A 26,916-nucleotide genomic window follows, 5' to 3' on the forward strand; every position below is an offset into this window, starting at 1 on the left:
ATATTATCCTGTCAAACTGTCACAAGCCCTGTGTTTTGTTTAACACCATTGACACTGTTCTTAATGCCCCGCAGACTATCTGTATGGAGGCGTCCCCTGCTGTGTGTGAAAACTTCATTCACTTTTTTATTGATAAGGTCACTTCTATTAGAGCTCTAATCCCACCATCTGCTTATGACCCCTCAATCTCTGTCCCCTGCTCGGCTGTATTTGACCAGTTTAAGCCTGTGACTCTTTCCTTTTTACAGGAGATTGTTGGTCATTTGAAGCCCTCAGGTTCTCCAAACGATGCTGTCCCTCCTCGACTATTTAAGGAGGTTTTCCCCACTGTAGGACCATCTGTTATTGCAGTCATTAATAGCAGTCTGTCCTCGGGTGTTGTCCCTGAAAATATGCAGTTGTACAATCCCTGATTAAAAAACCTGCTCCTGACTCTGCAGTTCTTGGTAATTTCAGGCCTATCTCCAAACTGCCCTTTCTATCAAAAATCCTGGAAAAGATCGTGCACAGTCAATTAATGGCCTTTCTGGAAGAACATAATATTTTAGAATATTAGTACATAATGTTTTCCAATCCGGTTTTAATATAATATTTTAGAACATAATGTTTTCCAATCCGGTTTTAAATCCCTGCACAGCACCGAATCAGCCCTTTTAAGAGTGTTTAATGATATTTTTTTAGCTACTGACCATGGTGACTGTGTTACCCTTGTGCTTTTAGATTTGACTGCTGCTTTTGACACAGTGGATCGTGAAATATTGATCTCACGTTTGAAGCAGTGGGTGGGTATCAGGGGCATAGCACTGGAGTGGTTCAGGTCATACCTGGCTGATCGAACTTTCTGTGTCAGCCTTGGGGACTCTGTATCCTCCTCTGCTCCTCTCTCGTGTGGGGTCCCACAGGGCTCAGTTCTTGGCCCTCTCCTCTTATCTCTCTATTTGCTCCCACTTGGTTCCATACTTAGGAAACATGGAATTTCATTCCACTTTTATGCAGACGACAGTCAGATTTATGTGCCTCTTAAAAAGAAGGATGAACACTCTGTCCGACTGTTACTTGAGTGTCTCAACGATATAAAGGCCTGGATGGCTCTGAACGTTTTAAAATTTAATGATAAAAAGACGGAAGTAATGGTTTTTGGTGGCACCACTGGGGCCCCCCCTGTAGATCTGGGCTCCCTGGCCCAGTATATCAAACCAAGCATCACAAACCTAGGGGTTAAAGTGGACCCTGAGCTTAAATTTGACAGTCAGATCAAAGCTGTTGTTAAATCAAGTTTTTTCCATTTGAGGCAGCTGGCCAAAATAAAGCCAATTCTGTCAAGGCAGCACTTTGAGACGGCAATCCACGCCTTTGTTACCACTCGGCTGGATTACTGCAATGCACTGTATGTGGGGGTTAGTGGGTCCTCCATCGCCCGTCTCCAGTTGGTACAGAATGCAGCTGTATGTCTTTTAACTGGCACACGTAAACATGAGCACATTTTGCACATTTTAGCCTCACTCCACTGGTTGCCTATTCAGTTTAGGATCCATTTTAAAATTATTTTATTTGCTTTTAAATCCCTAAATGGTCTAGCCCCGCCCTACCTATCTGAGCTTCTACACCCTTATACACCCGCCCACTCTCTCAGGTCAGATAATCAGCTGCTCCTGAGTGGGCCTAAAACTAAGCTGAAGCTCAGAGGGGACCGTGCCTTTGCTGTGTCGGCACCCAAATTATGGAACGATCTGCCTCTCCACATTAAACAGGCCTCTTCTCTGTCTGTTTTTAAATCACTTCTTAAAACCCATCTCTTCTCCGTGGCCTTTGATACCCAGTAAGATGTCGACTTTATTAACGATTTAATTTCTTATTTTGATTGCTTTATTGCGTGGTTATTATTTTTACTCATGTTTTATGTCTTTTAATTTATTGTTGTATTTCATATGTAATTTTTGTGCTTTATGTGAGCTGTTATGTTATATTCTGTTATGTTGTCTGTTTATGATGTCTTGTTTATTCTTCTGTACAGCACTTTGGTCAACATTGGTTGTCTTAAAGTGCTTAACAAATAAAGTTGGATTGGATTGGATTGGACTATGCCTGAAATGCTGTTTCACTATAAAGCAAGTCACCTGGCCAGGCTCATTTCCCAACACCAGGTCCAGTGTGTTCCCTTCTCAGGTTGGGCTATCCACATTCCTTTTCAACAAATCCTCTTGCATACACCTAACAAATTCTTCCTCCTCTAAGTCTTTGACACTGAGCAAGTCCGAGTCAATATTGGGGAAGTTAATGTCACCCACTAAAACAACCCTGCTGCTTTGGCATCTTTCGATAATCTGTTTACATATCTGCTTCTCTATATCCAGCTTGCTATTTGGGGGGGCTATATTAAAATCCCATTAGAGTGCTTGCACATTTCTTATTGTTTTAGCTAAAACCATATCACATCAGTGGACGAACCCTCCTGTTTGTCCTTTCTGAGTGCCACCGTGACATTATTCCAGTTTAATAGCGCAACTCCTCCACCTCTTTTCCCTCCCTCATGATCACATTTGAAACATCGAAATCCGGAACGTTGAGGTGCCATTCGTGTCCATCTCATAACCAGGTTTCCACAATGGCCACTATATCATTAACCGAAGCACTGATTCAGTCTTTAATTTCATCTCCTTTCCCCATAAGACTCCTTGCTATCAACTAAACACTTTTCAGCCCATCAGCTTCACCATATTCCTTCACCTCCTCCTGTCTGTCCTTACTTTGAGACTTAATAGACCATATCTCAACCTTCCCAGCACGCCCACCAATTTCTGGCCTATCTTGTTCCCACCCTCGCTTAAACCCTCCCAAGTAGTATTAGTGAACCTCCTGCAAGGATATTGGTTCCCCTCCAGTTCAGACGGAACCTGTCCCTCTTATACAGGTCACCTCTGCCCCAGAAGTGATCCCAAGGGTAAAAAAAATCCGAAACTCTGCCCATTGCACCAACATCAATCATATCCTTACCATCCTGGTTTCTGCTTCTCACAGAGTCCACTCTGCCTTCCTGGTTTGCTCATTCCTCCCCACCCATCCCACACCCCAGATGTTTTCCCCTATGACCATAGAGTTGTAACATCTGTCCTGACATATCCTCCCTCACCACCGTCTAGCGGCCCAAACAGTTCATCCAGGAGAAGAGATCAACATGCATCTCCTCCAATCTTGCATTCAATGCTTTCGCTCTGTGTCCTCCTCTGTATCAGCGAGACCAGGCAACTGCTTTGCCAAGCACCTGCACTCTGTTTGCCACGGTCAGTTGGAACTCCCGGTTGTGAGTCATTTTAATTCCTCTTTCCATCCCACACTAACCTATCTGTTGTCCTCAGCTTCCTCCACTGCCAGGGTGAGGCCCAATACAAATTAGAGGAAAAACATCTAATTTTACCTGGGTAGTCTAGAAGATGGCATGAACGTTGAATGATACTTTTTCAGGTAACGTGTGACTTTCTTCTTCTAAGTAGATCTCTCTCACCAAGTCTTCTTTTCAAGCCCACCCCCTGCCTCGTATCATTCAGTTTATTTTGCCTCCCCCACGCACTCGATCTGTCCGAGACCCACAGACTCCTTCCAACATGTCCTCTCCTGCCACTATTCCCATCTGCCCACCATAACTCCTTTATTTGGTTCCATGCTTCACCTCCCTCTCAGTTTCCATCACCAGCAGCTTTTTGTTGCTGCCACCAATCACCTCCCAACCACTGTCGCTATTCCTAGGCTTCTGTCCATCACCTGATTCCATCTTCCTGAACCAAGCCCTCAGCATTTGGATTCACCTACTGCTTGCCACCTCTTGCCCCACCCTTCTCCCTCTATACTGCCCATCACTCGCCTATCAACCCAAATGTCAACTGTCCATTTCCCTGCATAGATGCTACCCATTGAGTACTTACAGCAGATTGTTTGTTGCTACAGTGGCTTAGAGATCTCTGCAGAAACTATTCAACAAGATATTACAACATTTAATGGTTCAATGGTTTCTTTATTATCACGTGTACCAATGTATAGTGAAATACTATTTTACATACAGCTCAGCAAGACTACCACCATACATAAGCACAATCCCCTGGTTAGTACAGAACAACCCACTGAGTCATAAGGTCATAAGTGATAGGAGCAGAATTAGGCCATTCGGCCCATTAAATCTACTCCGCCGTTCAATCATGGCTGATCTATCTCTCCTAACCCCATTCTCCTGCCTTCTCCCCATAACCCATGACACACGTACTAATCAAGAATCTATCTATCTCTGCCGTTAAAATATCCATTGACAGCATTGACAGCCTCCACAACCTTCTGTGGCAAAGAATTCCACAGATTCACCACCCTCTGTCTCAATGCAGGAGGCACCATTTTGGAGCCATTTTACAGTCCCAACTGCAGCTGGCCACAAAGGCACGTTGCAGTTATCTCCTCCATTCCGACCAACTTGTGAACTCTCGCCCTCTCCTCACACTTCCTTCTTCAGCTCTTGTTCCTGACCTTAAGGTGCGGAAGGTAAGACACCCTTGGTTCTTCCTACTGGGTCCTTTGTGTAGCATCCGCTGCCATCTCCCTCCATCCACTTCTCCACGACTTCCCTCTCCAGGTGGGTTCCCGGTTCCACGTCGGTCGAGCCAGACCTGCCGTTGGGATAGATCCGCAGCTCGTTGAGCTTCCCTCACCGGTGGGTTACCGGTTCCGCAGCTCGCCCGGATTCCTTTCATCACGTTCGATTCACCAGGATTTAAAAGGAACCTGAGGGACAACTTATTCACACAGAGAGTGATGGATATATGGTACAAGCAGTTAGAATTAGCTGTAGAGGTGGGTACGATTATAGTGTTTACAAGACATTTAGGTACATGGATAATAAAGGTTTAGGGTAATATGGGCCAAATGCAATCCCATAAGACAAGCTCAGGTTGACATCTTGGTCAATATGGATGAGTTGGGCCAAAAGACCTGTTTTCATGATGTATAATTATGACTCCACCTTGTAATCAGTACACATTAAAGCACTGGTAAACTAAAGTACAATGTTTAAAAAACACTTGCACAAGTTCATGGATAGGAAAGGTTTGGAAGGATATGGGTCAGGCACAGGCAAGTGAGACTAGCCATACCCAACAGCAAGCCTGGCTTGCCCGCCACGGAACTGGGTATCTGCCAGGAGAGAGAAGTCGCCAAGCCAGGCCCATGCTCTTCCCGTGGACCAGAGAGGAGGGCTGAAAAGCAAACCAGCTGTGGAAGGCAGTGCAGTGCCTCGATGGTGTATTGGGCCGCTGGAGGCCCTGGAACAGCTTGTGACTCGGCTGGACCGGGTGCCGCTCTAAGAGGCCTAGTGGGAGGACTGATATGGCCTTGCAGCTGCACGGAGTGGTGGAGCAATGATGGATGACACCAATGGCTACCCTTGGCCAGGCTGAACCTGAAACACCACCTGGACAACGGGCCTTCATGGACTATTTAAGAACTCCACATCTATAATAACTGGGACTAGAAAATGGCGCCCAATCTGGTGACTCTATACTGCCACAGTGCCCTGCTGCTATAGTACTGTATCTGAGATGCTCATCTAAGACGTATCTAAGTACTTATTTGTAGTGAATTGTATACAAAAAGGATCTCACTGTACCTCAGTGCCTGTCACAATAAACAACCACTTAATTGGGCTTGGTTCAGTAACTTGGTCAGCATGGACAAGTCGGGCTGAAGGGCCTGTTCCATGTGGTCCTCCTCTTACCCTACTTATTGATTTAAAGTTTATTGTCATATGCACATTCTATCAGGTACAATGAAAAACCTTGCTCGCAGCAGCATTACATGCATATAGACTCAGGGGACACGGTTAAACATTATACATAATGTACACATAAATCTATAAGATAGTAAAAACGAAACAAAAAAACCCTGCAAAAAAGACCCCCCAAAGACGTTTGTGCGAAATTCAATTAGGGCACATGTTCATGGTGCTGAAAGAGATGGCCGGTGCTGTTTCATTGCTGAGGTGGGACTAGGGTTGTGCGGGCTGGTTGGTTGTAAGCGCTCTTTATCAATTTACATGTATAGGGTGATTTCACCAAAGGTCAAATGAGCGTAGATCCCCCCTCACGTGACCGAAAATTTTAACTGGAGGACATATGTCATATCGGTACATGTTAGTGAATGGGGAAACACGCACTTTCCCACCAGTTGAAAACATGGAAAACGGCCGATTTTTGAGCTGAAATTTTCTGTGCTAGTCGGGGTGACCGTGAAGCACAGCGACCTAAATTTTCAAGCAAAAAAAAAGATAGAAAGTAAGGTAATTACAAGAGGGAACTGAAGGTAGAAAACAGCGGAAGTGAACATCCGACATTTGACGTGGAGATTTAAAGATCCAAAATATCAGGAATTATCGCGTTTGCTCGCTGAATTTCATGAAAATTAAGGCAATATTAACTTACTTTTGATGAAATTCAGCGAGCAAACAGCGAGCAAAGTGCGTGTTTCCCCATTCACTAACATGTACCGATGTGACATATTTTCTCCAGTTAAAATTTTCGGTCACGTGAGGGGGGATCTACGCTCATTTGACATTTGGTGAAATCACCCTATTAAAATGTTATTGTTATGTATTTATTAATGGGTATAACTATAATATAAACACAGTGATTAGATATATAACAGGGCGAAAGTAATCTGCAGGAGGTAAAGTTAAAAATCTCGAGTTTAGCACTTGTCAGAATTTTAGGCATGTTCAGAAAATTCTGAACAAACTTTTTAATGGGGTTAGTCTGCCGCTAGTGGAGACACTAGGCTGTTCATGCTGGAATCTTGATCATAAAAGCACATTGCTGGAGGAACTCAGCGGGGCAAGCACCAGCACCAGCGGCAGAGGGATGTCAGACCCGCTGAATTCCTCCAACGTTGTGTTTTCCTTCCATTGATTTTACCGAGTGGCGCATCGAGCGGCGGCTTTAACTCGTCACTGCTCCCGCACGGTGACAACACGTCCACTTCGAACCATCATACCCGGGTTTCGAGGGGAACAGATACGGTTTAATGTAACCACCTCCGTGCCCCACCTCACACCTCACGCTGTCATTTTGAATACCCAGTCATGCGGAAAGGATCGTGACGATAGCATTTTGAACGTTGCGTTGGAGACGCAATAATGTATGTTTAAGTGATTGGCTGATTGCTGTCGGCGTGGGAACTGCAGCATGGCGGGCAGGGATGGGAGAGACGTGTCCCACATCAAAACGAAGTCTCATTTCATCACATTGAAAAAAGGAAGAGCAGGTGGGGTGAAAATAAAACGTCGTTGGTGTCTTTCATCACATTAGGAATTGATATGTAAATTGCCACCTGTTATTAAGCCAGTCAACACCCTGGTTTGGCAGTGCTGCGGTATTGAAATGAATGCAATAGTGTGCTTGGGTAGCATACAACCCAAAGGTATGAACATTGAATACTACAATGAAGTAAATCTTCCCCACCCACCTCTATTTCCTGTGCCCCCAACCCCGTGTGCACCCATTCCTCTCACTATCCTGCTCCTCTTCCCCGTTCACCACTGCCCACGCCCTGTTCCCCATCCCCTTCCTCCTACATCCCTCCCTCTGGCTTTACATTTCATTCCCCTCCTGATCGAACACCTCTTTGTCTTCCTTTCATCTCTACTTTTGTCACTCCACTCATTTGCCAATCAACCACCCCCCCCTTCCTTCCACATCACCTGTATCCACCTCTCACTTGTTTAGCCCCCCCCTCCTTCCTTCCACATCACCTGTATCCACCTCTCACTTGTTTAGCTTTGTCCCACCCTCACCTCTCTTTTCCAGCTTCCTTCCCTCAACTACAATCAGTCTGAAGAAGGGTCCCAACACAAAACATTGTGTATCATTCCCTCCAGAGACTGCATCTGACCTGATGAGTTCTCCGGCCTTTTGTGTTTTGCCTGGGGTTCTAACATCTGCAGTTTCTTGTGTCATCATTGTTCTTACAATGTCATTTTTACAATATTTTAATGACTTTCATAGTGATGAAACTATACACTCAAGTTGAATTTTAAATAAAGCTCCCTTGACTAAACTTAATGGAAAATTAAGGCCCTGGCTAGCTGAGGTTAAGAATACAATTAGAAGACAGAGTTAAGATGGCAACAGTCAGATTGTAGAACCAGCAAAGGATGAACAAAGAACTGAAGAAGCTGGAGAAGATAAGTCATGAGCATGAAGTAGAGATAGAGAATAGACCAATGGCAAAATCTATTAATTTTAAAATGTAAGAAATTCCATAGCTATGTTAAATGAAAGCAAGTAGTTTGATAAATCTATAAACCACAGAAATTATAATGATTTACAAGTAGCTGATGTTTAAAGCACTGCCCTTTCCTCACTGTATATAGCAAGTGTCCAATGAAAGAGAAACTAAAAATAAATACATTTATGCAATCTGGGCGATAATGGCTTGCTAGCTAAATCTATTGCCCACCTCTAATTTATTTTCAGAGGGTGTAAGTGACCAGTGTTCAGTTCTCCCACAGTACGTACTCCCATCGTGTAACTGGGTCGGGAGCTCCAATACATAAAACAAAATGATGATTTACAAAATGGTAATTTCAATGTAGGTTGATATCTCCTGTTAAGTAAGTGGCATCCCTGACAATGTAGACAATGTAGGATTTTTACAATACTGTACTAAAGTACCGACCTAGACTATGTGCTGAAGTCTTCATGAATCATTTTTTAAACACTGCAGGGGATTAAATATATTTCTGTTTGATATGCATTTTCAGTATCTTAGTCAAAAATATAATATCCCTCTTTAATGCAAAATTATTAGTAGAGTCTGCAGCACATTGAGAACTGTTGCATCAATGGATGACAAGCCGTGATCACGTCAAACTAATTCAAGCCACTTTTGAGACATCTTCACCATTTTAGTTGTAATACTTCACTGGCCTAGTTTCAAGTCTAAACTCTCTCAATCTGTAATAAACGTTTGGACAATATTATGTAGTTAAATTATAAAACTGCAAGCATTTAGAAAAACCTTTAGCGTGCAGATAGAATTTGCTGCCACGCATTAGTTTTGAAACCATCCTCAAATGACTTAGAAAATTGAGGAAAAAAAGTAATATTGAATGGCAGAGTACACAGTGAGTGGAATTATTCTGGGAGTTTGCTGCAGAGAACAACACCAGTATCATAATAACATCATGAATTCCCTGTCTTTGGAGTAAAGTACTTTAATTCTATGAAGCATTTTAGCAATATCAATTTGTGTAGATGGGCAAAATGATCGGCATGGACGAGGCAGATTGAAGGGTCTGTTTCTGGGCTGTACGGTCCTATAATTATCTTAATCATGATGATGCTTTGAAATGACGGTCGGCTCTTCAACTTTTCAAATGTATATGTTTTGGTCTCAATTCAATGGGAGTGTATTTAAAAAACATTAGAAGATTATGAAGAATAAACTGAGGTAAATGATATAGGAAATCAGGCAGCCTGCAAAACCATCTTTTAAATATTTGCTATCACCAGTTTGAATAATTACACAATTTTTTATACCTCGTGTGAGTTGTACAAAATTGTACAAATTTTCATCTCTAGCGTACATTCTGTAATTCTGAAAAGGATGATTATTTTTCCATGTTTAAATACGAATGTTGTGGTTTCAAGGGGAAATAGATCATCAATCAGATAGCTATGGACAAATCCCTCAAGCCACCATCCTGATTGAGAAATGGTGTGTATATGTATGCTTAGAAATTGGTTAATTCTGGTGTTTCCACAGTTAGCTGAAATTAGTAGTTATTGGTCACAATGCCTCTGTGCTGAGGTGAGGAAATCAATTGTGATTCCACATCCTTTAACCATCCAGTGCCTCCTGGATGAGGTGGATATTTTGTTTTATTTAGTTTAGAGATACAGCGCGGAAACAGACCCTTCGGCCCACTGAGTCTACACCGACCAGCGATCCCCGCACATTAACACTATCCTACACACATCAGGGACAACTTATACATACCAAGCCAATTTACCTACATACCTGTATGTCTGGAATGTGGCAGGAAACCAAAGGTTAGAGAAAACCCGCGTGGTTACAGGGAGAATGTTACAAACTCTGTACAGACAACGCCCGCAGTCAGGATTGAACCCGGGTCTCCGGTGCCGTAAGCGCTGTAAGGCAGCAACTCTACCACTGCGCCATGCCGGAAATATCCGTTAATGCTAGTTTAGGATAGGATCAAGGTTGGTTATGGTGCCTTCACAATCAAACATCTTCCCAACTATATTTGTACAGTTTTGGTCTCCTAATCTGAGGAAAGACATTCTTGCCATAGAGGGAGTACAGAGAAGGTTCACCAGACTGATTCCTGGGATGTCAGGACTTTTTTATGAAGAAAGACTGGATAGACTCGGCTTGTACTCGCTAGAATTTAAAAGATTGAGGGGGGATCTTATAGAAACTTACAAAATTATTTAGGGGTTGGACAGGCTAGATGCAGGAAGATTGTTCCTGATGTTGGGGAAGTCCAGAACAAGGGGTCACAGTCTAAAGATAAGGAGGAAGTATTTTAGGACCGAGATGAGAAAAACATTTTTCACACAGAGAGTGGTGAATCTCTGGAATTCTCTGCCACAGAAAGTAGTTGAGGCCAGTTCATTGGCTATATTTAAGAGGGAGTTAGATGTGGCCCTTGTGGCTAAGGGGATCAGGGGGTATGGAGAGAAGGCAGGTACGGGATACTGAGTTGGATGATCAGCCATGATCATATTGAATGGCGGTGCAGGTTTGAAGGGCCGAATGGCCTACTCCTGCAGCAATTTTCTATGTTTCTATGTTCGCCACTGGCAAACATAATGGATGGCAGGGGGTGAGGACTCTTACGATAGTAATCTTTAGAATTCTACAACAACAGATACTTTAGATGTGAAATTCACTGCAATATGAATAGGTAACATTTTGCCTGCCTGTTACACAGGGTGCCAGATTTTCTTTTCTATTGCTGCACCCCTGTCAAAGTTGAACTTCACCTAATGGCATTACAATGAACCCAGAATTTGTAATTAGTGATGTGTAAGATTTGCTCATTGGCATTTCATTTAACATAAAAGAACCTTCTTCATGACAACAAACCACAGTGGGTACAGGAGTATAGATTATAAGCGCTAGAGATATGTTAAATAAGTTGCATCTGGTATAAAGAAGCAACACTTAACCAAGACAACGGTCACAGCCTGTTTCTCAAAACCCTGGAGGATTGTTGAACAGATCTTTTCTCTTGCTGTGTTCAGTTGACTGCAGATAATGTTCATTGAAAAATATACATTAATCATAAAAGTACATACGGGAAATACTGCAATATACCATCATTTTTGCATTCAGCCTTCCATCAAACCAATGGATAGTGTTACAGTTCTCGTTAAACAATATACTCAGGTAGTGTTGGAGAGGCTGTTAGACAAGATCCCGCTCTGAGCGTGCAGTTATTTTGCCCTTTGTATCTTTCAAATATGCAATTTAGGTTTTGTGTATCACATGTCCAACTACTGCTTCTGCAGATTCTTTATCGTCCTTCTTCATGCTCGCCCAAGCTGAGCTACTCCTTGAATAGTAATACTTCTGATTAATGCCATTTGATTCCGTAACAAGATCCACTGGATGTTGCAGAACCACAGAAGGGGAGCAGTGAGAGAGGATGTTGCAGAACCAATCTGAAGAAGGGTCTCGACCCGAAACATCACCCATTCCTTTTCTCCAAAGATGCTGCCTGTCCCACTGAGTTACTCCAGCTTTTTGTGTCTATCCTCTGGATGCCTTGGTCTCCCCTTTGTCCTCTCAGTCTCTTGATCAGTATAAAAGCTCTACTTGTCTGAGGTATCATTCTTTGTTAGCATGTTCCTGGACAAATTTAATGTCGCTATTCTGTCCTAGGCTATCTGTCTGCATCAAGCACACAACGTAAATTCCCAAAACATAAATTAGTATTCTGGCTTTCATATACTGCAAGTTTTAAATTAATTCCGTTTCATCGTATTTTCTCAGTTGCATTATTTTTCACTTAACGTACTGTCATGCTTTTTCATCTTCCTGACCTTACACTATTTTAGTATAGAATGGATGCAGGTTTATTTTTGAGTCTTAAAATCATACAGCTTCGGCCCCAAACATGTCCATGCTAACCAGGTTGCCTAACCAAGATTGTCCCACTTGCCTGCACCTGGCCCGTAGCCCACCAAACCTTTTCTATCCACGTACCTGTCTAAGTGTCTTTTGAATGTTGTAATTATACCCATTGGGTATAACTACCCAATTTTCCTTTATGTTTTCTCATGCCCTCTTTTTCACCTCCTAATTTCCCTTTTAAATGCCCTGCAGTCCTTAAGGGATTCGCTACTCCTGCCGGTATTTCCCTTTACTCTAACAGGAATAGGCAGGTCCTGATTTCTTTATCTCCTACTTACCAGATGTCCCTTTACCTGCAAACAGCCTCTCCCAATCAACTTCGGAATATCATCAAAATTGGCCTTGCCCAATTTAGCAATTAATTTTTTGGACCATTCCTATCCTTTTCCATAAATATTTAAAAACAAATAAAATTATGCTCAGTGTTCCCAAAGTGGTCCCAAATTAACACTTCAGTCACTTGCCCTGCCTACCTCTTAAGACGTGGTTGTGTTTTGCCAAAAGGGCCTTATAAAATATTGATTGAGAAAACTTTCCAAAACACATTCCACCCAATCCAAGTCCTTGCCACTATGGCAGTCCCGGTCAATATTTGGAATGTTAAAATCCCCCAATCAGCATCAATAATGCTGAAATTGAGATGGTTGAGAGCTTCAGGTCATAGGTATAAATATCAACAATATTCCTGGAATGGCCACATTGAAGCTACAGTAAAAAAACACAACTTAGCTTTGATTTCCTCAGAAGACTAAGAAAGTTTGGCATGTCTCCAAAGGCTCTCCACCAACTTCTACCAATGCACCACAGAAAGGCTGATTAACTCAGGGCATGGATAAATACAAGGGACTCGGAAATTACAGCCAATGTAGAAACACTGCTGAAGGAGGGACAGGACTGGCACTTCAATGTTCCATGGTACAAATGATACAGGAAGGATAGAGATTTATCCATGTCCTGAGTTCATCTGCCTTACCTGTCAGCCTCCTTGCATTGAAATATATGCAGGTTATTCTATCTATGACTCTATGACGAAGATAGTCACAAACTGCTAAAGTAACTCAGCGGCACAGGCAGCATCTCTGGATGGAAGGAATGGGTGATGTTTCAGGTCGAGACCCTTCTTCAGACCTTATGACTATGACCTCTTACTCTGTCGTGATCCTGCCTATCCTGTTTATTGCTTTTGTTCTTTTGACTTTGCATTTTCCTCAACTCTTCTCATCTGCCTCACTGTTGCTTTGGGTACCACCCCTTTACCCCTTAGGCTAGTTTAAACCCACCTGAGTAGCTTTAGCAATCTCCCTACCAGGATATTGATCTTCCTCCAGTTCCCTATTGTGCAGGTCACCTCTGCCCCAGGGGAGAACCAAATGGTTCAGAAACCCGAACTCCTACCCCCTGCACCAACCATAACAATCTTTACCAAATGGTTATGATATACAGCAAAGCACAAAGTGCTTGAGGAACTCAACAGGTCAGGCTACATCTGGGAAGGGAATGGACAGGCAACATTTTGGATCTGGACCCTTCTTCAGATTAACACGCCATAATATTAGGCGCTGTGCACAAGACAACCAGGCGCTTCTCTTTTTCTTTTTGTTTTCACTTTTAATTTCATGTTTTTGTGTACCTAGTGTGTTGTGACTGTCGGCAGATAAATTTCCCTCAGGGGATGAATAAAGTTTCATCGTATCGTAACGTTTTGAGAGTAGGGTCGCTATCTAAACAGGTAAAATAACCCTAATCTAAAACATTCAATTATTTGATGAAGCTACTTCTTTTACAGTGAATCATCCACACTTGCCACCGACTGTCAAGAAACGATCACATTTATGTTGTGCACTTCCTTCAGCGAAATCCTGCTGAACTGACCCAAACCTCAGCAGTAAGGCTTTGCAAATTGACGGGACCAGATTTCCTCTGTGCTTCATTGGGTGTAGGGGTCAGTGGTGCTGATGAGAGGAATAGTTAATATTTGATTCAGTTAGAAAACAGCTCTATGAAAAAATAATCACCTATTATCATTGCAACGTAGATTGTTCCAGTGAATTCCCCACCCAAGGTGGGCGGACTCTTAAGTTGTTTAGTGTTGGTGCCTAACTAGTAAAATGCAGGCAAACCGTCATCAGCAAACTTGAGGCATCCACATGTGTAAAAGGAGTTGAGGAGGAACTTCTTTAATCAGAGGGTAGTTAATCTGTGGAACTCATTGCCACAGAGGGCTGTGTCAGTGGATATTTTTAAAGCAGAGACAAACACATTTTTGATTAGAACTGGTGTCAAGGGTTATGGGGAGAAGGCAGGAAAATGGGATTAGGAGGCAGAGATCAGCCATGATTGAATGGTGGAGTAGACTCGATGTGCCGAATGGCCAAATTCTACTCCTATAATTTGTGAGCTTGTGAAAAATCCTGAATCCCAAGGTCATCCTATCTTTCTTTCTAATGATAAAAGATATGTGAGAATTTATAGAATGCGGTGTGGTTCAGATCAACATAATCAATTTTATCATTGGAAGAATGAGACGTGGGAAAACCGTGAAGTTTACTCCAATCCACAATCACAAAGAAGATTACTTTTCTACATGAATAACTTTACACACACCCCTCCTTTCACCAAACCACACCATCCCTGGTGATTTGAAGTCAAGGGACTGGGTGGAATTCACTCATTCTGTTTAAACAACCCATTTCAAACAGTTGCTTTCTGGTCAGATGCAGACTATTCCATACTTTAGGTGGAGTCATTCTCATGGACGAATAAATGGAATGTCAATCAATCAATCAATCAATCAATCAATCAATCAATCAATCAATCAATCAATCAATCAATCAATCAATCAATCAACCTTTATTGTCATCTTGCAAGCAACAGTTGTACAGTGCAAAATGAAAAGACGTTTCCCAGGGAATAGCGGAGCATCGCACATGAAATTTAAAACGTTTCACACATAATAACACTAAAAACAATCCAGTCCCTGATGGAACAGTATAAATAAATAGTTAAAAGCAGGTAAAACACAACGTTAAAATACAATAAACCAATCATAAAAATGTCCGGGGCAGCTGATTTGAGTGGCCAGTGCCAGTTATTAAAGTGTCCGTGCCAGCCGCAGAATCAAGTGACTGTGAGTACAGAGTGACTGTTTAGCAGCCTCACAGCCTGTGGTAGGAAGCTGTTTAGCAGTCTTGTAGTCCGGGCTTTGATGCTTCAATATCTCTTGCCTGATGGCAGGAGATCCAGGTGTATGTGGAGGGGGTGTCTACGGCAGGGTACAGATCCAAGGTGGAATGAATTACAAAGCAGTGGAAATTGTATGAAATGCTACAGGACAGTTGTTGATAAACTGGAAAGAGTGCTGAGAAAATTTACAACGATGTTACCAGGGCTTGAGAACCTGAGCTATAGGACTTTACCCCTTGGAGTGCAGGAGGATGAGGGGTGATCTGCTCCTGCTCAATGTCTGGTCATAATGAAACATCTTTGATTCAACCAGTGTCACATCCCTCCAAAGATCACGTGTAGTTAGCAGGCCTTTTACTAGAACAGGTCCTCCCCAAGTTTATGACAGGGTTCCTTCCGTTCCTGAGATTTATTGATAACCCACAAACCTGCAATGCAGCTGCCCAGCAATTTATTAAAATAAAAAATATATGCCAACCAAGGGATGTGTAATTAAACCAGGTAGCTGAACTCAATCATTCAGACATTTCTGCAAACCTAGTTTCCACATGGCAGATGATGCCTGCTGTCCCGCAGTAGCTGGCAAATCCATCCCACTCGTTCATATGTACGGGCTGTATATAAATCAGGCATTTGTAACCTGAGGAGGACCAGCAGTCATTTTCTTCTGCTGACCATTAACACTCACAAACAAATTGCTTATCTCTTCATTCCTGGCTGTGGCCATTTTATGCCTTAGAAAATATTCCATAGCTTGCCTATCCAGCTGCAGACAGCTAGTCCTTTAAGTGTTTGTTATATATCTGCTTGTTCTTCTTGTGCTGCCTGCTAGCTCGATCACAGAGGCCAGGTCTGGCTTATTTAATAGGTCAGGGATAGTTATTCTGTTATAGCATCAGCTGTATCAACATCCAAATGTCTTAAAATTATAACCCTATATGTTTAAACAATTGTAATCTATTTTTCAATAATGTCGCAGAAGATACATGATCAAAATGGCATTGTGCACTTTCTAACATGCGCACAGTTGATCCTAGAATTTTAGAGTTACCAAGTAGTTTGTGGCAACATGAACACAGTACACTACAGGAACAGGTCCTTCAGCCCCAACGTGTGTGCCAAACATGATGCCAAGCTAAATTAATCGTCTTTGCCTGTACATGATCTATATCACCATTCCCTGCATATCCATGTGCCTCGCTAAAAGCTTCTTAAACAGCACTATTGCATCTGCTTTCATCTAGCAACACATTCCAGGTACCCACAACTCTGTAAATAACTTGCCCCACTTATCCCCTTTAAACATTCCATCTGTGATCTTAAAGCTAAGCCCTCTGTTCTTCGACATTTCTATGCCTCACATAATATATACTTCTATCTGGTCTCCCCAAAACTTCTTAATGCCTGAGAAAATAAATCCAAGTTTCTCCAGCCTCTCCTTGTAGCTAATACCATCTAATCCAAGCCACATTCTGGTAAACCCCTTCTGCACCTTCTCCAAAGTCTTCATGTCCTTCCTATAATGGAGCGACTAGTGTCTTTTGAGACAGTGGGCAACGATCAAGCGTACTGGCACCTCTAAAACGTTATTATTTTGTTCTCCATCATATAACCCATATTTTATTGATCATGCGTACCAGCACCTTTTTATGTATAAAGTACTGAGCAAAACTTCACACAATACCCTGAACCTAAATGAAGTTTTATAAATCTGCAACATGACTTCCTGATTCTTATTTTCAATGCCCTTACCGATGAAGGCAAGGATATCATACAAGAGAGTCTATAGTGAAGAGTATTTTATTATCATATGTCCCGAAACTGAACAATGAAATTCGCACTTGCAGGAGTCCAACAGATATGTAAACATAGTACTCTGTAAAACCCATAATAAACAAAAAAAAGTTCAGTGTATATGAAAGAAACAAACAAATAAATAGGCAATAATAGTGCAAAGTCAAAAATAATGTCCCCATGTCTATAGTTCGGAGCTTGTAGTGTTTAATAGCTTGACGGTTGTTGGGAAGCAGCTGCTTCTGAACCTGGATGTTACAGATTTCAATCTCCTATACCTTCTTCCCAATGGCAGGAGTGAAATGAAAGCATGGGCAGGGTCTTGTTGGTCTCTGATGATGCTGGCTGCCTTTTTGAGTGTTAAAATGGGAACAGAAACATAACAACTCCACTGGAAAACAGTGTTACTTAAATCGACTACCATGTTTAACCAAATATTTCCAAACCAACTGCCCTTAAACTGCACTCAAATCAAGATTACACAGATCAGTCATGGTTTAACTGAATGTTGTTGCAGCTACTTGGGGATGAACAGTTTACAGTGTACGGCATTACCTCCTCTGCCACTGCATTTTCACTGTTCTGACATTTCTCCAGCAATTGTTTTACATTCATGCTTGGAAAATAAATGGCCTTTGATAAAAGGGCTGGTCAGTATTGACCCATCTGAACCTCCCTTAGCCATTGAAGATCCTGCTTGAGAATCAACCACATTGATGTGCAGTTGAAGTTTCTTAGTTCAAAAAAAAAGGAATATGAATGACCGTGCTTGATTTTAATGTCAACCCAAAAGCTTCCGGTCATTCTCCATTATTCAAATCTGTTCACCCTACGTATGTATTGCTCGTAATATAATCGAACAAAAGCCCTCTCTCACACCTTACCTGGGACTTTTGACAATTTTAAATAACTTGTTTAGTGATTCCATGTGATATAAATAGAAGATATTTAAGGCTTAAATTTTATGTTTAATTTTGGTTCAATTCAAGATTTTTTAAAATATTTTTGTCAATGTTTATCAACATAAGATTCATTAAAAACATCTCAAAAAGGTACAGTACATCTTTCAATCGTGGCTGATGTGCAACTAAGTTGAAGTCAAGTCAAGTTTATTAGTCACATACACATATGAGATGTGCAGTGAAATGAAAAGTGGCAATGCTCGCGGACTTTGTGCAAAAAACAAACAAACAAACTACAAACAGAATGGTACAGAATCACATATTCACATATTACATATTTGTGGGAGGGTGGGAAGAAAAAAGAAAAAAAAACAGCAATTTTAAAAAGACAACACAACAGTAAATTAGTTCAGTAAAGTTAGTCCCTGGAGAGATAGGAGTTTACAGTCCTAATGGCGTCTGGGAAGAAACTCCTTCTCATCCCCTCCGTTCTCACAGCATGGCAACGGAGGCGTTTGCCTGACCATAGCAGCTGGAACAGTCCGTGTAAGGGGTCTCCCATGATTTTATTGGCTCTGGAGTTGCACCTTCTGATGTATAGTTCCTCAAGGGGGCGAGTGTAGTTCCCATAGTGCGTTCAGCTGAACGCACTACTCTGCAGAGCCTTCTTATCCTGGGCAGAGCAGTTCCCAAACCAAATCGTGATATTTCGGGACAAGATGCTTTCCACAGCCGCTGAATAGAAGCACTGGAGGATTCTCAGAAACACTCTGAATTTCCTCAATTGCCTGAGGTGGTAAAGGCGCTGCCTTGCCTTACTCACTAATGCTGCAGCGTGTGATGTCCATGGCATATCCTCAGAGATGTGGACCCCCAGGTATTTAAAACAGTTCACCCTATCCACAGTATCCCCATTTATCTTCAATGGTGTGTACGTCCTCGGATGATGTGCCCTCCTAAAGTCCACGATCAGCTCCTTCGTTTTTTTTGATATTCAAGAGGAGGCTGTTGTCCTGACACCAGAGTGCCAGATCAGCCACCTCCTCCCGGTAGGCCTTCTCATCGTTATCTGAGATCAGGCCCACCACCACAGTGTCATCAGCAAACTTGATTATCGAGTTGGAGCTGAACCTAGCCACACAGTCATGTGTGTACAGGGAGTACAGTAGGGGGCTGAGGACACAACCCTGGGGCGATCCTGTGCTCAGGGTGAGGGACTTCGATGTATTTCCCCCCATCTTGACTACCTGGGGCCTGGTGGTGAGAAAGTCCAGGACCCAGGCACACAGGGGGGTGTTGAGCCCCAATTCCAGCAGCTTCTCGGCCAGTCTGGTGGGGACTATCGTGTTGAAGGCTGAACTGAAGTCAATGAACAGCATCCTCACGTAGCCCCCCTTCTGGCTGTCAAGATGAGAGAGAGCGGTGTGCAGAACCTGGGAGACTGCATCGTCCGTGGATCTGTTCGGACGGTATGCAAATTGTACCGGGTCGATGTTGCGAGGGAGGAAGGCGCAGATGTGTTTCTTCACCAGCCTCTCAAAGCATTTCATGACTACCGAGGTGAGGGCCACCGGACGGTAGTCATTCAGACAGGCTGGGGAGGCATTTTTAGGTCAGTAATAAGTTATGCTCATTTGCACTCGCATTAATACTAAAACGTACTACTATGTACCTTGTCATCACTGTCTGGTTATTGTCCAACACATCCCACCAAGAAATAGAATTGATCAGTAGTCACATTTCGAAAGCTACTTTGACATTCTTGAAACAAAATGATAGAGGTAAATTCTGCACAGTTAACATTTACTGGCAGCAAATTGTTTTATTGGTGCTTTTTTTCACCCAGGTGAACTTTAAAAATAGTTTTACAATTTTCAAATTTGCTAAAAGTCTTAACAAATTCTCTCAGGTCTCCTGTCATATGCCTTCTCACTTTGGTATTAGTATTGGTTTATTAACATCACGTTTTTGTTTATTATTAATTTAGTTTAGACATAGAGCGTGGAAACTTGCCCTTCAGCCCACCGAGTCTGCCCCGGCCAATGATCACCCATACACGAGTTCTATCCTACACAATAGGTATCATTTACAAAAGCCAATTAACCTACAAACCTGCACGTATTTAGAATGTGGGAGAAAATTGGAGCACCCAGACAAAACCCACGCGGTCACAGGGACAATAGACAATAGACAATAGGTGCAGTAGTAGGCCATTCGGCCCTTCAAGCCAGCAGGGCTATTCAATGTGGTCATGGCTGACCATCCCAATCAGTACCCCGTTCCTGCCTTCTCCCCGTATCCCCTGACTCCACTATTTTTAAGAGCCCTATCTAGCTTGCTCTTGAAAGCTTCCAGAGAATCTGCCTCCACTGCCCTCTGAGGCAGAGAATTCCACGGACTCACCACTCTCTGTGAGAAAAGGTGTATCCTCGTCTCCGTTCTAAATGGCTTACTCCTTATTCTTAACCTCCTTATTCTTAAACTGTAAAAGGGAGAACGTATAAAGTACATAAAGACAGCACTTGTAGTCAGGGCCGAACCTGGATCTCTGGTGCTGTAAGGCAACAATTCTACCGCTACGCCACCATCCCGCCTACGTGTACCGGGATACTGTGAAAAACTTTGTCTTAACAAAATGGCTATCATCAGTTCTGATAAGAGCAAAAAGATTTACTTGTATTTTATATTAATGTACAACATCAATATGAATATGTTTATTTTATACTCACTTTCAGGGTTTGGGTTTAACATCTTGGGAGGCATAGATAAACCTTGCTATCCTGGAAATTGTGGAATATATGTGGCTAAAATAAGAGAAAATGAATCTGCAGCTCTTGATGGGAGACTTCGAGAGGGTGACAGGATTTTGGAGGTAGGTGCAATGCTATAATTAAAATTAAACCCATGTTTTGGGCGAGAACCTTGAGCAAGAAGTTAAACATACTAAAAGTAAAGATTCCTAGAAAGAGTAAGTTTGCGAGTACAGGTACCTAAAAAGCTAGGTTAATCTTTAACGTACACTCCTCAAAGTCATAGTGTTGCACAGAACAGAAACTGGTCTTCAGCCCACCATATCCATGCTGACCATCTGACAATGTGCACAAATCCCGCGTGTCCTTTAGGTCCATATCCTTCTTTGCCTTGCTTATTCAACTGTCTGTCCAAATCTGTGACAGTGGCTATGTCCAAATGTTCAAGCATAGTGGCATTGGCCAATGCGGTCTTTGCACCCTCAAACGCCTTCTGTGCCTCCTTGAACCAGACCAGGTCCTTAGGCTTTCCGGCCAGGCATTGAAACAATGGCCGCATAATGGCGGTCGCAGACGGGACGAATCGGTGGTAGAAGTTAACCATCCCGATAAACTCTTGCAGACCTTGGCAGATAGAGGCTTGGGGAAGCGACGGATAGCGTCGACTTTCTCGGGCTGTGGCTGCGCTCCGTGAGAGATGATGCTATGACCTAAGAAAGAAATGGAGCGCAATCCGAACTGGCAGGGTTGATCACCAACCCGTGTTTGCGCAGCCGTTCGAAAAGTAGGAGGAGGTGTTTGGCATGCTCTGCCTGCAAGCTGCTGGCTACCAGGATATCATCCAGGTAGATGAAAATAAACGGCAGGCCCCGGCCGACCTGATCCATTAGCCTTTGGAACACCTAAGCAGCGTTTTTCAAGCCAAAAGGCATTCTGAGCCATTCGATCAGGCCGAAAGGGGTAATGGTGGCCGTGTTAGGGACGTCGTCGGGGTGGACCAGGATTTGATTATATGCGCGGACAAGGTCGACCTTCGAGAAGATGGTCGCACCTTCCAGATGGGCCGAGAAATCCTGGATGTTCGGGACTGGATACCGATCGGCTGGAGTTACTGCGTTCAAACGCCTGTAATCACCACAAGGTCTCCAACCCCCGGACGCTTCAGCTACCATGTGTAACGGGGAAGCCCAAGGGCTATCTGACCGCCGGACAATCCCCATGTCCTCCATAAGTTGGAACTCGTCTCGTGCGATGCGCAGTTTTTCGGGCGGGAGATGGCGCGCACGGTCGTGTACTGGTGGTCCCTCGGTGGGAATGTGGTGGGCCACGCCATGACAGGGAGCGACCCCGTCGAATCGGGGCATGAGCAACCCTGAAAAGTCGGTGAACGGGGCTGCAAAAGGTTGCTGGATCTCAGCTACCTCGACCAGATGCTGTAGGGGCGTTGACGGGTTGCGCTGCTTGGCGGGGCGTGGGTCCGACACAGGGACCATACGACCACCTCGCACATCGATTAACAGGGAGAACGCACGCAAGAAGTCGGCCCCCAGGATCAGTTGGGCGACGCAGCAACGATAAACATCCACCTGTACTGGCGGGAGTCGAAATTTACATTCGCGGTCCGTGTACCGTAGGTGCGAATATCGCTCCCATTGACGGCCGAGAGGATGGGTCCCACCTTACCAGCACGAACGTCTCGGGCGCTTGGAGGCAGGATACTAGCACGAGCACCGGAGTCCACCAGGAAACGGTGACCGGAAAGGCGATCACGGACAAAGAGGCATACGTTGGGGCCGATCACGTTCGCCTCTATGGACAATCGGCCTGGGCGTTTCCTGGAAACGAACAAGGGCTCCGACATCTTCGGGCTTCGGATCCGTATCGTTGGTGGTAGCAGCACCATCTGCGTTGACCGTAGACCACTGGCCGCGGCGGTTCCTCTTTGACGCTGGGCTGGGTCTCTTCTTCTTGATGTCGACTCGGCTGCACCCATTGTGCGACCAGGGGGCGGGCGACGGCGTAAAAGTCCCGCCGTCTGTGCGCCCACAGTTCGTCGGCTCTTTCCGTGAGCCGCTGTGGGTCGCTGAAATCGGCTCCCGCTAGCATCAGCTGTACTTCGTCGGGCATCTGCTCTAAGAATGCCTGTTCAAAAATCAGGCAGGGGCGGTGCCCGTCCATCAGGGCCAACATCTTTGTCATGATCGTCGATGGCCTTCAGACGCCGATGTAGTCCATATGTAGCAGTCTTGCCGCCCTGTCTCTACGGGTAAGACCGTAAGTGTGAAATAATAGGGCCTTCAACCCTTTGTACTTGCCGCTGGACAGAGGGTCTCTGATAGAGGGCAGCAGCCTCGAGGCACAGTCCTGTGGTAATGCTCCTACCACATGAAAATACATGGTGTTGTGGTCAATGTGGTGTAGATGAAACTGTGCCTCCACATGGGCGAACCACACCTGAGGTTGATCAGGCCAAAAGGTTGGCAGTTTGAAGGCCGGTGCGCCCTGCCTCGTGCTGGCCGATTCAGCGGGGACACTCTCTTCCTGCATAATTCTTCTTGTCTAACAACGGCTAACAGGTACACTGACAATGACAATTAAAATTGAATCTGAATCTGAGACAGGTCGGGGTCACCAATATAGTAGTCTGAGAAACGACTACTGGAGTTTTCAACAGATCTTTATTCAAAAGTTCAAGTTGCAGCATATGTCTGCCCACAACAGTGGTCAGCGCTGAACTAACGCGCGCAAGGGAAAAACCGCGTAAAAACAACAGCCCCTCCCGAGTCACGTGACCACGGCTTCCAAACGCCGGGTTCGATATCTGCGTGCGCTAGCAGGCGCCGCTACAAGTGATTATATCTTTTTCCACCACCTCCTGTGGTAGCAAGTTTCAGATATGAATTGCATTCTGTATAAAGGGCGGAGCTGTTAGTAGAGCTGCTGCTTCACAGATCCAGAAACCCGGGTTTAATCTTGACCTTTCGTGCTGTCTGTTTGGAGTTTACATACCCTGTGACCACATGGGTATTCTCAGGATACTCCAGTTTCCTCCCACATCCCAAAGACGAGTGGGTTTTCAGATTAATTAGCCTCTGTAAATTGCCCCTAGTGGGTAGGGAGTGGATGAGAAAGTGGGATAACAGAACTGGTGTGAATGGGTGATCAATGGTCGGCATAGACTCAGTGGGCCATAGGGCCTGTCTCCATGCTATGTCTCTAACTCTAAAAACATTCCTCTCAGATCCCCTTTAAAAATCTTCTCTCATTTTGGTATTGGTTTATTATCGTCATCTGTCCTGACATAGTGAAAAACTTTGTTTACATGCTCTCCGGTCAAATTATACGATGAGATAGTCATAGAGAAGAACAGCAGGTGGTGCAAAGAGAAAAATACCACTGTGCAGAATTTAATGTTACAGTCTAATAGCGTAACAGTTACAGAGAAAGTGCAGATTTTAAAAAAAGTTCAAGAGCTGCAATGAGGCAGGTTGGGAGATTGGGACTACAACCTTAATTTATGAGAGAACCTGTCATTAGCCTGATAACAATGGCAAGAAGCTGTTCCTGAATTTGGTGGTACGTATTTAAGCCTTTATATCTTCTGTCCGATGGAAGAAGGGAAAAGAGGGAATGACCAGTTGCAAATGGTCCTTGATAATGTTGGGTGCTTTCCAGAGACAATGTGAAGTGTAGATGAAATTGATGGTGGTAGGGAGAGGGGCCTGGTTTGTGTGATGGACTAGGCTACATCCACAATTCTATGCAATTTCCTGTGGTCTTGGGCGAAGCTGTTGCCAAACATGTGATGTAATAACATACTTTTAACGGTATGCCTGTAGAAGTTGATAAGAGTGGTTGGTGACATGCTGAACTTATCTTCTGAGGAAGTAGAGGCATTGGTGTGCTTTATTGGCTGTAGCTTGCGGTTGTGGTAGACTCATTGTTGGTAATATTTACGCTTAGGAACCTGAAGCTCTCAACATCTCCACTTCGGCACCATTGATGCTGAATGGGGCATGTACACTACCTCATTTCCTGAAGTCAACAACCAGCTCCTTTGAAAAAACGCACAATGCTGAAGTAACTCAACATGTCAGGCAGCATAGATAGACACAAAATGCTGGAGTTAAGTTTTGGATTGGGATCCTTCTTTGACTGCAGAAGGCTCCCGACCCGAAACGTCACCAATCCATGTTCTCCAGGGATGCTGCCTGACCTGCTGAGTTACTTTAGCATTGTGTTTTTCCTTGGTTGTCCAGCACTTCCTTGTTTCTACATTTGACTAGCACCTTTGTCTTACTGACATTGAGGGTGAAGTTTTTGTCTTGGCGTTATGTTATTAAGCTCTTTATCTCTCTATCTCATCATTGTTCAAGTTCTGGCCCACTATGGTGATGTCATCTGCAAACCTATAAATAAAAGCAGAATTTGGTTGCACAGTTGTGATTGTATCGGGAGTATAATGGCTGTTACCATACATTCTCAAAGTCCAACTTTGATAGCCATTACTCCTCGGGGATGGGTTGGAGATATAGTTTACACACTCATGACACACCTAAGATAGTAAAAACAAACCTTCCAAACGTTGTTTCTTGATTAATTAGTCTTTTATTGAAGTAGTACATAGCAAAGAAATAATCCATCTCTTTCCGTTCTTAATCGCTGTTTCCTTCATTTCATATAAATCACATGACAGTTTCTTCTTATAAAAGTATGTCGTCTCATTAACTTGTGTGTGTCATGATCATGATTCGTGTGTGGTAAAAAACTGTATTCTCACCATCCTTCCGAGACCCAACCGACTCCTAATCTGTGAGTCTGCACTAGTTCCCTCTAGAAATAGGCACACCCCTTCTAAGTATCAAATCCAACCTACAAAAGAAGACAGATAAAAACTAAAATATTAAAAATGTTAGACATGGCTATAGTATACTGACGGTATGTAGGAATGGCTCCTACATACCGGCCCCTAATTGTTCTACATATATAACAAAGCAATTACCAATAGACATTAAAAAAGGAGCTATAAAAGCCTAACATATCAAAAAACAAAAGTAACATGCATTACATTTAGCATTCAAACTTCTTTAGTGATTCTTCCATCTTCACCTTCGCCTTCTAGAAGCAGACATATCTTGGTTATCGGGCTTACCAAGACATTGTTCTTAGTCTGAAGTCGTACTGTAAGCACCAAACCTTTAATGTCCGGCATGATTTCCAGTATCCTTCCCACCAACTATGAACCTCGTGGTAAAGTAGAATCAACCACCAAAACAATATCACCTGGAATAAAATTTCTTCTTACTTTCAACCATCATTGTCGTTCTTGGATTAGAGGCAAATATTCTTGTGTCCACCTTTTCCAAAAAAGATCTGCCATATATTGTACTTGTCTCCATCTGTGTCTCATATACAAATCTTCTTTCACAACCTTTTCTTTTAGTTTGCCAGGAAAGATACCTTCAGTAATCTCTTTTCTTTTTTTAGCAAACAGCAATAGCCTTGTTTTGGCTTTAAGAGACCAAGCCACCGCAGTCATCAACTTATTGCATGATGAGAAATGGGTAATTAAATCGTTCGTTGGGTTCAACAAATCTTTAACGATAACATTCACTGTGATGTTTTGCTTGATTTCCGGATCATTAACAGAGATTTCAAATCCCAGTTCAAGCTTTGGCCATTCTGTCTGGCTAACAGAGAAAGTCTGGTCCATTAATCCATCTCTTACTGCTTAAAAAGCAGTCTGCTGTTAGTCCTCTATAGAAGCTTCATCTGCAGGATTTTCCTTTGTGTTAACATATTTCCACTATGATACATTAGTAGCACTCCTAACATAAGAGATTCTGGTTGCTACAAATGTTTGAAAGCGTTTGTATTTGTTGTTGAAGTACTTAAGCACAGTCCAGAAGATAGATTTCTCCAGCTGAAGCTGCAGTTCTTTTTGCAGCATTAGGTCAACTTTAACAGCTAAGACTGCAGCAGTAAGTTCCATTCTAGGAATTGTCATTTGCTTCAATGTGCCACTGTGGCCTTTCCCATTAAGAATGGAACATGTACTTCATTGTCATCATTTTCCAGTCTTATATATGAAACAG

The 26,916-nt window shown here is 43.3% G+C and overlaps 1 protein-coding gene across 2 annotated transcripts in view; it reads left to right on the forward strand.

The window, feature by feature from the left end:
• Positions 1–6,813: 6,813 nt before the first annotated feature.
• Positions 6,814–26,916, forward strand: part of LOC129699458 (synaptojanin-2-binding protein-like) — a 39,358-nt gene continuing 19,255 nt past the window's right edge. Inside the window, exons 1-2 of one of the 2 annotated variants that reach the window (XM_055639271.1) lie at positions 6,814–7,293; positions 20,807–20,943. In XM_055639271.1, the coding sequence (XP_055495246.1) occupies positions 7,215–7,293; positions 20,807–20,943 (216 nt within the window). In that variant the 5' untranslated portion in view covers positions 6,814–7,214. The remainder of the gene's footprint in view (positions 7,294–20,806; positions 20,944–26,916) is intronic. The other variant, XM_055639270.1, reaches the window with a different exon arrangement.

This window comes from Leucoraja erinacea, chromosome 8 (genome assembly GCF_028641065.1).
Source record: "Leucoraja erinacea ecotype New England chromosome 8, Leri_hhj_1, whole genome shotgun sequence".
NCBI lineage: Eukaryota > Metazoa > Chordata > Chondrichthyes > Rajiformes > Rajidae > Leucoraja > Leucoraja erinaceus.